Source organism: Oryctolagus cuniculus, chromosome 1, assembly GCF_051225735.1.
Source record: "Oryctolagus cuniculus isolate XC-2025 breed Fujian yellow rabbit chromosome 1, ASM5122573v1, whole genome shotgun sequence".
Taxonomy (NCBI): domain Eukaryota; kingdom Metazoa; phylum Chordata; class Mammalia; order Lagomorpha; family Leporidae; genus Oryctolagus; species Oryctolagus cuniculus.
The window spans coordinates 196,832,502-196,847,227 of NC_142867.1; the positions used below are offsets into that span (position 1 = coordinate 196,832,502).

General features: G+C 54.8%; 1 protein-coding gene across 1 annotated transcript; it reads left to right on the forward strand.

Moving 5' to 3' along the window:
- Window positions 1–10: 10 nt before the first annotated feature.
- Window positions 11–6,602, forward strand: SPINK4 (serine peptidase inhibitor Kazal type 4). The gene is made up of 4 exons (XM_008248443.5): window positions 11–142; window positions 3,365–3,405; window positions 4,993–5,105; window positions 6,449–6,602. Exons 1-4 carry the CDS (start codon window positions 82–84, stop codon window positions 6,492–6,494), a joined length of 261 nt encoding a protein of 86 aa, XP_008246665.1. The 5' UTR covers window positions 11–81; the 3' UTR covers window positions 6,495–6,602.
- Window positions 6,603–14,726: the final 8,124 nt, after the last annotated feature.

Sequence of the window (14,726 nt, forward strand, 5' to 3'; positions counted from 1 at the left end):
CAGCACTATAAACAGGCCCCCATCCATCCCCTGGCCCAGGTCCCAGGCAGCTCAGGCCACAGCAGCCAGCCCGGGATCAGCATGGCCGTCCGCCTGTGGTGGGTCACCCTGGCTTTGGCTGCCCTTCTTATTGTGGACGGGGGTGAGTGAGCAGAACCTGGATTCTCTGCAGCCTGGTGGCGGTGGTTGAAGTGGGGGTGGGGTTGGAGGCAGGGCTTGCAGCACGTGTGAGGCCACAGATTTCTGCACGTACTTTCATTCTGTATGTGTGCCCCCGGTCACAGTGGGGAAGGGGCTGGGATGGGGAGAAAGGACCTTGGAGTCACAACCTAACTCTAGCCCAGCGTTGCCCAAGTCCTTTCCCCTCTCGGGAGCTCAGTGTTTCCCGTTGTAAAGCAGGAGTTTGTCCCAGTTTGCAGCTGCACTGTGCAACTCCTGGACTGGAGGTTGGGGAGGTGGAGGGAGCGGGTGGGTCACAGCTCTCAGGGGAGACAGGCGAGTGTGCCGGCTGCAGAGGGCAGGTACAGGTGCTCTGAGCTCTTGTTCTGCTCTAACAGCCATGGCATGGGGCCGAGGACAGCTGCAGGGGTGTATGGGAGGTGTTGCCAGGGCTGGGCCCACACACCTGGAGTGGGGCCTCCTTGGGTCGGGGCACCTCTGCAGTGTCGGACACTGTTCTGAGCCTTTGAGACACATCAGTGACCAAGACAGAAGAAGCGCTGTCCCGATGGAGCTTAAATCCCACAGGGTAGGGAAAACAGGAGTATACAGTAAATGACACAGGTACAATGTGTGTTAGTGTGCTGGAAGGCCAGAAAAGCTAAGGGGAAAATATCAGGCAGGGTGATGGGGTGGGCGGGATTGCAATTTTATATCAGGGGTTGTCCCTCTGAGAGGCTACTGTCTTTATTGTTTGATTCTAATTTGTTTATTTGAAAGGAAAAGCGACAGAGAGAGAGGAAGAGGCAGATGGACAAGAGATCTTCCATCTGTTAGTTCCTTCACCCAAACGCCCACAACAGCTAACACTGGGTTAGGCTGAAGTCAGGGTCCAGGGATTCAATCCAGGTCTCCCATGTGGGTGGCAGGGACCCAACTACTTGGGCCATCACCTGCTGCTTCTCAGGGTGGGCATCAGCAGGAAGCTGGAACTGGAAGTGGAGCCAGGACTTGAATCCAGGCACTTTGATATGGGATGCAGGTATTCTAAGCAGTGTCTTTTTGGAAAAAAAAAAAAAAAAAAAAGATTTATTTGAAAGTCAGAGAGAGAAGAAGAAGCAGAGACAGAGAGGTCTTCTGTCTGGCCACGTGGGGCCAGAAGCAGAGGAGCCCCGAGGAGCTCAGGTTCACAGGGAGGCAGGGGCGACCCCGTGCCTGGGACAGCTGTGGGGCCATGAAGGAAGCCAAGTCAGGAGCCCATGGGAAACGGTGGAAGGCTCCCCTGGGAGGTGGCAGCTGAGCCAGGAAAGGAGGGGAGGTCCATAGGAGGAGAACCGGGATAAGAACAGGCAGGGGGAATGGCATGGGCCAAAGCAGAGCTGGCCCCAGGGACAGAGAGCAGACGGGAACACTTCCCAGGGCAAGGAGAGGTGTACCGGGAAGTGAGCCCAAGAAGCATGTTCAGGGCCAGCTCGTGTGGCCGGAGGCTGAGGGGTCGTGACAGGAGCCGTGGGACCACTTGATCATTTTTAGTACTTTCTTTTCCCCTTTCCGTTCTATACCATGAAACACACAAACCTTACCATGCAGTGCGTATCATCAATGCCTACACCTGTGTAGCCTAAATCCCTATCAAGACCCAGGACATCAGCCCGGAAATCTTCCCCCGTGCCAGCCGATCCCTGCCCCCACCACACCACACAGAGGGAGCCGAGCGATGCTGCTCCCTGCCAGCGGCAGCCACCACACTAAGCTCCTCTACCACAGACTCGGCTTCTCTAGAATTTCCCGTAAATGGACTCCCAGCCCACGGAGCCTGTGGTGTCCGTTTCCTTTGGCTCAGCAAAATGTTTTGGGAGGTTCAGCCACATTGTTGTGTCTCCTGTGCTTGTCTGTATTGCTGGGTCATACCCCATGGTGTGACAGTGTCACAGGTTGTGTGTCCATTCTCCTGATGGAGGCTCCTTGGGTCCTTTCCAGCTTTGGCAGTTAGGACGTGGAAGGGCTGTTGAGGAGCGTGGAGACGAAGCTAGATTTGCACGTGCAGGTCCCATCTTTTGCCTTCAATGGCAGGGCAGTGACTGAGTCTCCATTCCTGGCTTGGGAATCTCCAGGAAAAGGTGAAGCCACCTTGCCTTGTCCACCCCAGCGACAGGGCGCTCTCTACAGGAGGCAGCAAAACTCCCACGGAGAGAGAACCCTGCTGCTCCGGGAGGCGGACAAGAGCACGTGAGAGGGCCCCCGGGACAGCCCTGCGGAGGCTCAGCACCCAGCCCGACTCCTGCAGTCTCCTAGGCACCCTTCCTCCCACCCGTGCCGAGTCGCGGCTCCACCTCCTGCACCGCCCATCACACTCAGCACTCACATGGCCATCTGCTTGTATCCTTCGCATACCAGGGGCCAACCGTGTGTGTGGAAAGAGCCAGGCCCTGGCGAGATGGGGCTGTGGGCAGACCCTGGCTCTGATCTCACCGTGTGGCCCATTGCCTCATTGAGCCCTTTTCACAGCGTGGTGGAAAGCCTGGGGAAGCAGCCTTTCAGACGTGCACCCGTCCACTGGGGCGCGTTCCTGGGAGAAACGCCCATGGGGGCTGACGGGGGCTGCCTGCGATGTGGCAGAGGCTGCGGAGGCTCCTGAGCCAGCTGTGGAACAGGGTGGCCTTCGGCACTGCACCAGACACAAAGGGGCGGGGTCCTTGCAGCCGCCGCAGCACAGCCCTCAACAGGAGCTGTTCTGGGGTGGGGGCGGGGTACAGCCTTCGGTTCTCTGAGGGTAATTTCTAGAAAGGGACCACTGTGAGCAGTGAAATGATGCCAGAGGGTCCCTGGAGGCAGGCTCTGGAGGGCCAACCACAGCACCCACTGCTGCTCCGTTCTCTCTGTGGCATAGAAGAGAGAGGCGTGGTTAAAACCGGGGCTTCTCAATGCCCGAAACACAGCACGTGCAGAATTGTTATTACTGCCATTATTAAATGGGACACACAATTCCAGTGGGAACGAAGGAGAAACAGGCCGGACGGTCGCCTCCTTCAATCCAGCTTTCTGCCTCTGTTCACATAAGCTTTCTGTCTGCCAGCTCACTACCTTGCCCTGAGGAATTCCACGTTGGGTGGTGGCTGGGCCAGGCACCCCAAAGTAGGAGAAGCAGTCTTCTAGGGCCTAGGCCGGCGGCGGCGGCGCCTGACCTCGCTGCTTTGTCTTTCAGAAGTGCCCGTGGCAGCCGGCAAGATTGTTTTCTCAAGAATGGTAAGGCAGCTGCTCGTGCCCTGGGCTTCCCACAGTGGGGAGGAGTCCCCTCCCCTGTGCTGGGAAGCCAGCGCTCTTCCGTTCCCTCCTCCTGCCTGCATGCCTTCCGTGGCTCCTGGGAGGCCCGGGCAGCATCCTGAGCCTGCACATTCCCCCAGATTAGCCCCTGTAAGCTAAGCACTGTGCAAGTCCCAAGCATGGCCTCCCCGCCCAGCCTCAGCAGGACACAAGGCATTCTCTGCTTTGCGTGCTACAGACAGACAGACCTTAGGGTTCAGACCAAAGAAGTGACCTTGGCCCCATGGAGGGTGCCAGCCTCTCCCAACCACATCTCGCCGTGCATCCCTTCACTCTGAGCCTGCAAGCACCAAGTTGTCTCTGATTCCACCTTGGCCTTGAGTCTAATGTCCCCAGTGATCCCAAGGCAGTGGAACTGGCAAGCCACCCCTTCAAATAGGACCAGCGAGGCTACAAGCTGCCCTCACTTCCAGTAGCCTCAGCATCCGTCTTCCCCACCAGTTCTCATCTGGTGCCAGACAAAGAAACAAACTGTTTATATCCCATACTCCAATCAACACATGCAAGGGGACCACTGTTATTGTTTATTTGACAGGCAGCAATAAATAAACACACACACAGAGACAGAAAGAGAGACAGAGACATCTTTCATCCATTGGTTTACCCTTCAAATGCCTGCAACAGCTGGGGTTGGGCAAGGCCAAAGCCAGGAGCACAATCCAGGTCTCCCACATGGAGTTGGTAGGGACCCAACTACTTGAGTTATTACCTGATGCCTTCAAGGGTGCACCTTGGCAGGAAGCTGGAATGGGGAGTGGAGCAGAGACTCGAACCTAGGCTCTCCAGTGTGGGATGCAGCCCTCCCAAGCAGCACCTTAACCTCTACACCACATGCCTGCCCTCCACTATTATTATTTACAATTTGCAACAGAGAGGGCACTTGAGACTCAGAGACTAGAACTAGCTCGCCCCAGCTGGTCAGTGGTGTCTCAGGTCTCGAGAGGCCAGGCCCGCAGTGCTGTGCTGCACTGCCGCCCTCACCCTGTCCCTGTCCCAGGTCCCAACCATAGTCTGGACTCAGTTCTGACCCTGGCCTCAAGCCTGGCCTGAAACCCTGCCAGGCTGAGCCCCAAACCCTGCCCCGTGTCTCCAGCCTTCCCGCACCGGGCAGCCTTTCTGCCCAGGCCCTGACGGATCATGGAGGCCAGGGGGAGTTCAGGTGCCTCCTGGGAAGGGTGGGCTCTGTCTCACAGAGACCAGCAACACAGGTTCTGGTTAGACTCCCAGAACTGGTCCCCGGGTGCCTGAGGGCACAGACATTGCACACATACAGATGTGAGTGCAGGCACACCCTCGGGCAGCTGGACCCCTGGGGCTTAGCAGACATAGGCACACACTAACACACACACACACGATCATATCCGCACACACAGGCACATGCCGAGGGGCCCTGAGTGGCTCGTGTCATGTTCACTGGACCCACACCGGGGCCCTCTTGACCCAAGCAGATCCCTGCGCCCCTCCCCGCTGCCCCTGAACCTGCCTCCCTTCCCTTCCTGTCCCCCACAGCCCATCTGTGAGCACATGGCAGAGCCTCCAGATTGTCCCAAGACGTCCAACCTCGTCTGCGGCACAGACGGGGTCACCTACAACAACGAGTGCCATCTCTGCTTGACCCGGATGTAAGTCCCCGCCCCCTCCCTGGGCTTGCCTGGGTGGGTGGGTGGCACATGCACCTCTGAGTGGCAAGGCGTTTGCCCCCAGCAGGAGCAGCGCAGATGTAACTCAAACGAGGCATGTGCTCCCAAGCAGAGAGCCAGGAGCCGCGGGGGGTGGTGGCACAGGGCAGAAACCTTGGGTTCACTTCCTTGTTCTTCCCCTGAACAACTGACCTCACTTGTCCTCGCATTCCTCCAGCCAGCAATGATTTACTGAGCACTTACTATGTGAACCCTTAGGAACAGACCACAAGTTCAACAGCATCGCTGGCCTCCTGCAGCAGGCACTTAGTCTAAGGGGGCAGCCAGGCTGAGGGCCAGCCAATGAGAGAGCCGCATGCTAAAGGCTCCGGTGGGGCACACAGGTGGCCACAGGAACAGGGAAGGAGCAAGGGCAGGAAAGACTGCCCGGAGGAGGAAACACCTGGGCTCAGCTCTGACGGCTACGTCGAGATCAGCTGGAAAAGGAAGAACCAATGATCATTTCATGTAGAAGAAAGGCATCTTAGAAAGGTCTAGAAGACAAAGTTTGGATTTGGGGAAATATAAAGTTGGACAGGCCGGAGTCTAAGGTTTAGGGGAGAACAAAGGAGAGGCGAGATCTGAATCCAGAGAGGTGAGCAGACTGGAACATGACCTTGGCACCTGAGATCAACTATTTGGCCTCAGTTTCTTCGCCAGTAAAGCCCCTAGAGTCAGCCACAGGTCATGGAAGAGAAGAGTCCTTGGGAGGGGCAAAGCTGACAGGTGCCCAAGAAACCCGAGCTGCAGGAAACAGGAGGAGGCAGACATTGTCCTAGCTTAGAAAAGCATCCCAGTAGTGACAGCCTCGTGGTTTGGAGACACAGTAGGGGGAGAACTGACAGGCTCAGGGTGGACTGGCTGTGGAGGGTTAGGGGAAGGCGGAGGCTGGAGCTACGCGCTGGTTTCCAACCAGTGGGCTTGGGTGCCGGTAGTGCGGCAGACAGAGATGGAGAGCTGGGAGGCAGCAACGTGTGTATGGATGGTGGAGCCACTGGGGCACCCAGGTGGAGATACGCAGTGGGCAACTGTGAACAGGCAGGACGGGCGCCGGGCTGGAGACTGGTTTGGCAGCTGCAGAGGCGGATGCAGTCCCAGGCAGCTGAAATCCCCTAGGAAGAGGGTGTGCAAGCCGGGGGGGGGGGGGGGGTGCTCCAGGAGGATGTGCCCAGGGACTCCAGGGTCTGCCCCGCGTCCCTACACTGGGGTGGGGGGGCAGGTTTGGCAGGGCCAGATGCCTGAAGGGTATATGACAGCTCCCACACCTCTGTCTCCTGTGATCCTAGAATAACCAAACGGGACATCCAGATTGTAAAGGATGGCAGATGCTGACACCACACGAGCACCTCGAGCCACGAAGCTCCAGGCTGGAGAGCAGTGGTGGACAGAGAGAGGAGGTGACATGGTGACATGAAATAAAAAGATGCAGCTCAGCCGGCACAGTGGGACAACGTCTTTGTGGGGGGCGGGCTCTTGCACTGTCCTCCCTACCCGGCTTCTGATCTACTCTCCATCGCTCTGGGTCTGCTCAACCCCGTCGTGTGCGCCCGTCCCTGACCCCAGTGCTCCTGTCTGCCGCAGCCCGGCCTGTCCACTCAGCCAAGGGCCTCCGTGTGATCTACACCCTCTGCCCCTGCCAGGCTCAGAAAGCCAGGGCCCTCTTGGCTTCCTCCTGAGCTGTGCCGGCAGCACGCTGAGGGGCCCAAGCATAGAGGGAGATGCAGGCAGTGTCCACGGCACAGCTGAACCGCTAATTCTCACACTGCAGCAGGTCTGTAATGGTTGAAAACAGGTGCTTGCCCCAAGCCGTCTCAGTGCCCCCCTGCACCTTGGCCACCCGGATTGCTCCCCAGAAACCCCTAGCCTGCCCATGGTCCAGCGCTTAGGGTTAATTCCTGGCACAGCAAGACGGTGTGCAGACCCTGTTCTGCTCCTTTGGGCAACATCCGTTCTGTTTGATATTCTGAAGGAAGACATGTCCCCAGACACAGGCACTCACATGGGGCCCGCAGGCCTGCACGGCGCTCGGCAGAGACCCCAGCCTGTGGCGCACATCCAGTACCCTCTTTTGGCCAAAGGCCACAGGAGGAGCCTCTCGATAACAGTGCCGGGGAAAGGAGTGGAGAGAGAGGGCAGGCCAGGTGGGGGCGGTTTTGCATGGATTCAGATTCCTGCTCTGAGAGCGGGAAGAAGGAACAGCAGGTTGTGTGTGGGAAAACACACCCAACTTCTGAAAGTGGGGCCAGGCAGGCAACAGCTGGCATTCCCTGGGCCACCGAAGGGGGAACACTGGGCAGAAATTGTCACTAAGTCACAGGTAGCAGAGACTGGGAATTATCTATAAGCCCTTCTGCCCTTATTAATAAACTTGCTTCCCACCTGCATAGGATGTTTGACTAAGTTTGGCTCTAAGATATAGAAAACCCAAAATAATACCGGTGAATTACTTCTCATGCATCGACCTATGTAGTGACTCATCAGGGCTGGTGTGAGACGCCATGTTCCTTTGACATTATCACTGTCATCCTCATCAGTTTCCACCTCTAGGTCTAAGATAGTTGCTCCTATTCCAGCCATCAAGTCTACATTCCAGGCCGCAGAAAGGTGGGAAAGGTACACCACCTGGCTTGAAAGATACTTCCCACAAGATTATGCATGGTCTTCAAAAAGCTCATGAAACGTGTATTATGAAAAAAATATGCATGGATTTCAAAAAAAATTTTATTTTATTTATTTATTTATTTATTTATTTTGACAGGCAGAGTGGACAGTGAGAGAGAGAGACAGAGAGAAAGGTCTTCCTTTGCCGTTGGTTCACCCTCCAATGGCCGGCGCGCTGCGGCCGGCGCACCGCGCTGAACCGATGGCAGGAGCCAGGTGCTTCTCCTGGTCTCCCATGGGGTGCAGGGCCCAAGCACTTGGGCCATCCTCCACTGCACTCCCTGGCCACAGCAGAGAGCTGGCCTGGAAGAGGGGCAACCGGGACAGAATCCGGTGCCCCGACCGGGACTAGAACCCGGTGTGCCGGTGCCGCAAGGTGGAGGATTAGCCTAGTGAGCCACAGCGCCGGCCCCCAAAAAATTTTTGTTCTGACTTATCTTTTAACTCCACTTTCCATCAGTTTTGTTTGTTTGTTTGTTTTTGAAAGGCAGAGTTAGAGGGAGAAAGAGAGAGAGAATCTTCCATCTGCTGGTTCACTACCCAAATGGCCACAACGATTGGGGCTGGGCCAGGCCATAGCCAGGAGTTCTTCCAGGTCCCCCATGCAGGTGCAGGGGCCCAAGCTCTTGGGCCATCCTCAGTTGCACATTACCAGGGACCTGGATCCGGAAGCAGAACAACTGGGACTCAAGCTGGTGACCATATGAATGCCAGCACAGCGCAGGCTCCTCCATCACCTTTTAGAAGTAGCCTCGTCCGGCGCCGTGGCTCAATGGGCTAATCCTCCGCCTTGCGGCGCCGGCACACCGGGTTCTAGTCCCAGTCGGGGCGCCGGATTCTGTCCCAGTTGCCCCTCTTCCAGGCCAGCTCTCTGCTATGGCCCGGGAGTACAGTGGTGGATGGCCCAAGTGCTTGGGCTCTGCACCCCATGGGAGACCAGAAGCACCTGGCTCCTGCCTTCGGATCAGCATGGTGCGCTAGTCGCAGTGCGCTGGCCGCGGCGGCCATTGGAGGGTGAACCAACGGCAAAGGAAGACCTTTCTCTCTGTCTCTCTCTCTCACTGTCCACTCTGCTTGTCAAAAAAAAAAAAAAAAAGTAGCCTTGTGATACTGTTTACATCCCATTGGCTCAGTCCGCTGGTCACGTTGGGGCAGAGACTGAGAAACAGTTTCTCTCTGGTCAATCATGCATTAAACTAAAAGTTAGAGATCACTTATTGTAGGAGAAAGTGGAAACTGGAGACATCTAAGTCTCTGCCCTGGACCAGCGCTGCGCGGTACAGTGGGTTAAGCAGCTGCTTGTGATGACAGCAACCCTTATGGGTGTCGGTTCAAGTCCTGGCTGCTCTGCTTCCGAGAGACATCTAAGTCTCTGCCCTGGACCAGCGCTGCGGTACAGTGGGTTAAGCAGCTGCTTGTGACGACAGCAACCCTTATGGGTGTCGGTTCAAGTCCTGGCTGCTCTGCTTCCGATTCAGCTCCTTGCTAATACTCCTGGGAAGGCAATAGATCATGTGTTTTTGGCTTGGCCCAGTCCTAGCTTTTGGGGTCATTTAGGGAGTGAAGCAGCAGATGGAAGCTCTCTCTCTGCCTTTCAAAAAATAAGAAAGAAAGAAAAAGGAAGGAAGGAAGGAAGGAAGGAAGGAAGGAAGGAAGGAAGGAAGGAAATCAATTTTAAAAAGAAAAAAAAAAAGATTCTTCCCCAGGTTTTTCACATTGTAAGTAGGACAACAGAGGCAGTCCGTGTCTGGTAGTAAAACTGTTGGCTGTGTCACAGCCATGTTCCTTGCTTTGTGGAAGAAAGGAGACTGGGAGTGAGGTGGACATGCAGAGAAGACATAGGGAGAGGAATTTGGGGCAGTGTTTGTGTTCCTAAAGCCCACCTGCCCTTGACCTTCCCAAAATTCCATGGGTAACTTGACATCTTGCCTATGGATTTTCTACGTTGCCCAATGTCTTTAGAATTAGGTTTCTGGTACTTTCAAACAAGAGTCCTGAGTAGCACATGGAGGACTTCTCAGAAGAGGTGATCTTGAAGTGTGCCTTGAAGGATGCATAGAAATCGTTGACTCAGTAGGCAACATGTGTGAGAATTCTATTGCTGAGGCTGAAGGATCAGTTACAGGGCCCACACGTGCCCACTTGCTGCCCCTACAGCAGGTCTGCCCATGTGCCTGGAGAGTGGGCATCCGAGGAGAGGCGTTCACTCCCTGCTCCCAGGCAGGGCTACCCATGGAGGAGCAGGTCTGTGTGAGCAGGGCCTGTGTGTACAGCCACAGGCCCTAATCGCTGTCCCCACTTGTCGCTCCCCCTCTTCGCGGAGGAACGACACAGGACCCTGTGCTGTTCTTTTGTCTGCTCGGCCCTCCCCAGGTTTGCTGCTGGTTCTTCCCGGGTTGGCTACCGACCCTTCCACCTCTGTGGAAGGGCGGTTCCCCCTGCCACTTTTCCCCACTTCCGCGGGGGAGCAGCACACCGCCAGCCGGCTCTCTCGGGGGCTGCTCAGGTGTTCCTTCAGATAGATGTTCCTGGTGCATGTTGTCTCTCTCCTCCTTTATAGTCCTCTTCCACCAATCCCAACTCTGCTACCCACACGCCGAGTACGCTGCTCTCCTCCAATCAGGAGCAGCTCCTGCAGCTTGTCAGTTGGTGAAAGGCAGCTGGGTAGAAGCTGTTTGCTCCTCTCCCAGCGCCATATTGTGGGAGAGCAGATGTATAGAATAAGTCTTAATTCCAGTAACTTAGTCTAGTCTGAGTTGCTCCCAGTTGCTCCCCACAGATCACCCTTTCTTTTTATTTTTGGCGTTGATACGCGCCTGTCTTCGGTGCCCCGCGGCACACACTCTGCTCTGCTTGCTAGAGTTGCCCACAGGTGCTTACAAGCCCTATCAATCAGGCAAACCGAATCCGGGTCCTCTCTTCACCATGTTGTGAGGAGGTTTTTAGGCGCTGATGCGTGCCTGAGTTCGGTGCCCTGCAGCGCATGCTCTGCTCTGCTAGAACTGCCTGCAGGTGCTTACAAGCCCTACCAATCAGGCAAACCGAATCCAAGCCTTCTCATTGCCGTATTGTGGGGAGACTTATTGGTGTTGATAACGTGCCTGTCTTCGGTGACCTGCGGCTCATAAGCTGCTAGCCACCCGCAGGTGCTCACCGCCTCCCTAATCAGGCAGACCGAATCCAAGCTCTCTCACTGCCGTATTGTGGGGAGGCCTTATTTTTCTGTTTCTCTATCTCTGGGCATTCCTATTTCTCCTATTTTACTTCTATCTACCAGCATTCCTATTTCTCTCATTTTACTTCTAAACTTCTGTTTCTCTTATCCCTGTGGCTTCCCGGCGCCCGCCCCGAGGCTGCTTCTCGGCGCCTCCCCCGCGGCGGCTTCCCGGCTCTGAGCCACTTCAGCCCGCGCTTCTCTCATCTGCGTGGCTTACCGGCTTCGCGCGCACTCCGCGGTCTCTGAGCCCCTTCGCGCCCGCACCACGGCCTTCGCGCTAGCCCCACGTTCCCTATCTATTCACGCCCCATGCTCTCTCTGCACGCGGCGGCTTCCGCGAATCACACAGCCTAGCTTACGTCTCCGCCACTGGTATTCAGTCTAAGTTCCCCGGGCTAACCTGGCGAAATCAACCTAGCTCACGTCTGCGCCCTTTGGTTTGGCTTCCCGTCCTTTGCTCCCTGGGCTAATCTGACGGATTCCAACCTAGCTCATACGTCTCCGCCTCTAGTTTTAGATTTTTGCCTTTTGCTCCCCGGGTTGACTTGACGAATTCCAACATAGCTTACGTTTCCGCCTCGGCCTGCCCCCGCAGCTTCAATTTCCCTCACATTTTTCTCTACCCGGTATGTTTCCCTAAGTTTTCTTCCAACAATATTCCTCCCTCATTTCTCCTGGCTTCTCCCCACAATCCGTATCCAAATCTGTTTGTTCTAGCTTTCACTTTCGCTTTCGACCTTAGAGATTTCTCCCAGCTTCCCCCCGTAGTCCGTGTCTGAGTCTATGCCTAGGCTTTTGATAGCTTCTTCCGGCACCTTTTCCGTCCGGCTTTTCCCTAGGCTCTTTGCTAGTCTCTCTCCGGTATTTTCCCACTTCTTCCCGTTTCTTCCCTCCTAGGTTTCCTATCCGAGTCACGGCACCATTATGTCGCTCCCCCTCTTCATGGAGGAACGACACTAAACCCTGCCTAGGCTTCATATCCGAGTCACGGCACCATTATGTCGCTCCCCCTCTTTGTGGAGGAACGACACTAAACCCTGCCTAGGCTTCATATCCGAGACACGGCACCATTATGTCGCTCCCCCTCTTCGCGGAGGAACGACACAGGACCCTGCGCTGTTCTTTTGTCTGCTCGGCCCTCCCCAGGTTTGCTGCTGGTTCTTCCCGGGTTGGCTACCGACCCTTCCACCTCCGTGGAAGGGCGGTTCCCCCTGCCACTTTTCCCCACTTCCGCGGGGGAGCAGCACACCGCCAGCCGGCTCTCTCGGGGGCTGCTCAGGTGTTCCTTCAGATAGATGTTCCTGGTGCATGTTGTCTCTCTCCTCCTTTATAGTCCTCTTCCACCAATCCCAACTCTGCTACCCACACGCCGAGTACGCTGCTCTCCTCCAATCAGGAGCAGCTCCTGCAGCTTGTCAGTTGGTGAAAGGCAGCTGGGTAGAAGCTGTTTGCTCCTCTCCCAGCGCCATATTGTGGGAGAGCAGATGTATAGAATAAGTCTTAATTCCAGTAACTTAGTCTAGTCTGAGTTGCTCCCAGTTGCTCCCCACACCCACTGATCAGCAGGCCATACCTGTGGCCTCTTTTTTGTCAACCTTTAAATAAGAATAATGTCTATTAATGATGTGAACTCCATTGCCAACAGAGCTTCTGTAGCCCAGTGCAGTCATGGAAATTTCAATATTGATATATGCATTAAACATCCATTCGTTCTCCAAACATTTCCTGAGGACTTACTATATGCCAGCCAACATGCTTGAAACACTGCCATTAACAAGACACAGAAGCTCCTTAATCCAGGGAACTCAGTTTACTGTTGAAGGCAAATGCTAATCAGATAAGCCCTCAAGTAGGAGAGGAGCTGTCTAAACTGAGGCAGCCACATGTGCCCCCAGGCAGGACAGGGCTCAGGGCATCTAAGGACCTGCAGCAAGACAGCAGTGGCGACAGTAGCACAGTAGCGAGCAAACAGGAGAGGCATGGAGATGAAATGGGAGAAGGCCTGAGCTAAGGACTTTCACCTTCACCCCAAGACAAATGAGGGGCCTTGGTGGTTTCTAATCAAGGGACTGACCCACACTTTATGATCGCTCCAACTGCTCCACGGAGAATGAACTGGAGGGGGTGAGAGGAGGATAAAAGAGCAACAAGGAGATAAATGGAGCGCGAGAGAGGAGCTGAGAGAATGAAATGTGCAACCCCACTTTGGTTCAGAGGAAGCACAGTACAGGTTATGTGAGGATTAATTAATTATTTAGGGCCAACGTTGTGATGCAGCAGTTTAAACTGCCATGTGTGACATGGGCACCCCATACATGCACCAGTTCAGGTGCCAGCTGCTCTATTTCTTATCCAGTTCCCTGCTAATGTGCCTGGGAAAATGGCAGGAGATGGCCTCAGTCACCCTAACAGGGGAAACTTGGATGGAGTTCTAGGTTCCTGGCTTCAGCAGGCTCCTGGCTTCAGCCTTGCCCAGCCCTGGTCACTGCAGCCATTTGGGAAGTAAACCAGCGTATGGAAGCGCACTCTCTCTCTCCTTCTATGTGTAACTGCCTTTCAAATAAAATACACCTCTTTTTAAATATATGGAGAACTAGAACATTTCTAGCAAACAGTAACTTCTCATTAAATGCCATAGCCCAAAGCCACACACACAAAGATAATTAGGGGCCAAAGTTGTGGTACAGTGAGCTAAGCTGCTGCCTGCTATGTTGGATCCCATATCAGAGTGACAGTTTGAGCCCTGGGTGTTCTACTTCTGATCCAGCTTCCTGCTGGTATGGGTAGGAAAGCAGTGGAAGGTGTCCCAAATCCTTGGGCACATGTCACACATATGAGAGACCCAAATGGGGCTCCAGGCTCCTGGCCTTGGCCTGGACCAGCCCTGGCCTCTGCAGCCATTTGGGGAGTGAACCAGCAGTTGGAAGATCTGTATCTCCCTTTCTCTATTTTACTTTATTTAAAAAAATTATTTATTTGTAAGGCAGAGTTACAGAGATAGATATCAATCTTCCATCCACAGGTTCACTTCCCAAATGACCACAACATTCAGGGCTTTGCCCAGCTGAAGCCAGGGGCCAGGAGCCTTTTCCAGGTCTCCCATGTGGGGTGCAGGGCCAAGCACTTGGGCCATCTTCTACTGCTTGCCCAGGCAATTAGCATGGAGCTGGATTGGAAGTGGAGCAGCCAAGACTTGAACCAGCACTCATAGGAGATGCCAGTGTCACAGGAAGTGGCTTTACCTGCTATGCCACAATGTTAGCCCCTTTGACTTTCAAATAAATTAATACATCTTTTTAAAAAGATAGAATTAGTGGGGGCTGGTGCTGTGGCATAGTGGGTAAAGCCACCACCTGCAGTGCTGGCATCCCATATGGACACCGGTTTGAGCCCCAGCTGCTCCACTTCGATCCAGCTCTCTACTACGACCTGGCAAAGCAGTGGAAGATGGCCCAAGTCCTTGGGCCCCTGCTCCCATGTAGGAGACCCAGAAGAAGCTCCTGGCTCCTGGCTTCAGATCAGCACAGCTCTGGCTGTTGTGGCCAACTGGGGAGTGAACCAGCAGATGGAAGACCTCCCTCTCTTTGCCTCTCCTCCTCTCTCTGTGTAACTCTGACTTTCAAATAAATAAATAAATCTTTAAAAAAATAGAAAAAGATAGAATTACTCTTACTAAATTTGCAGGT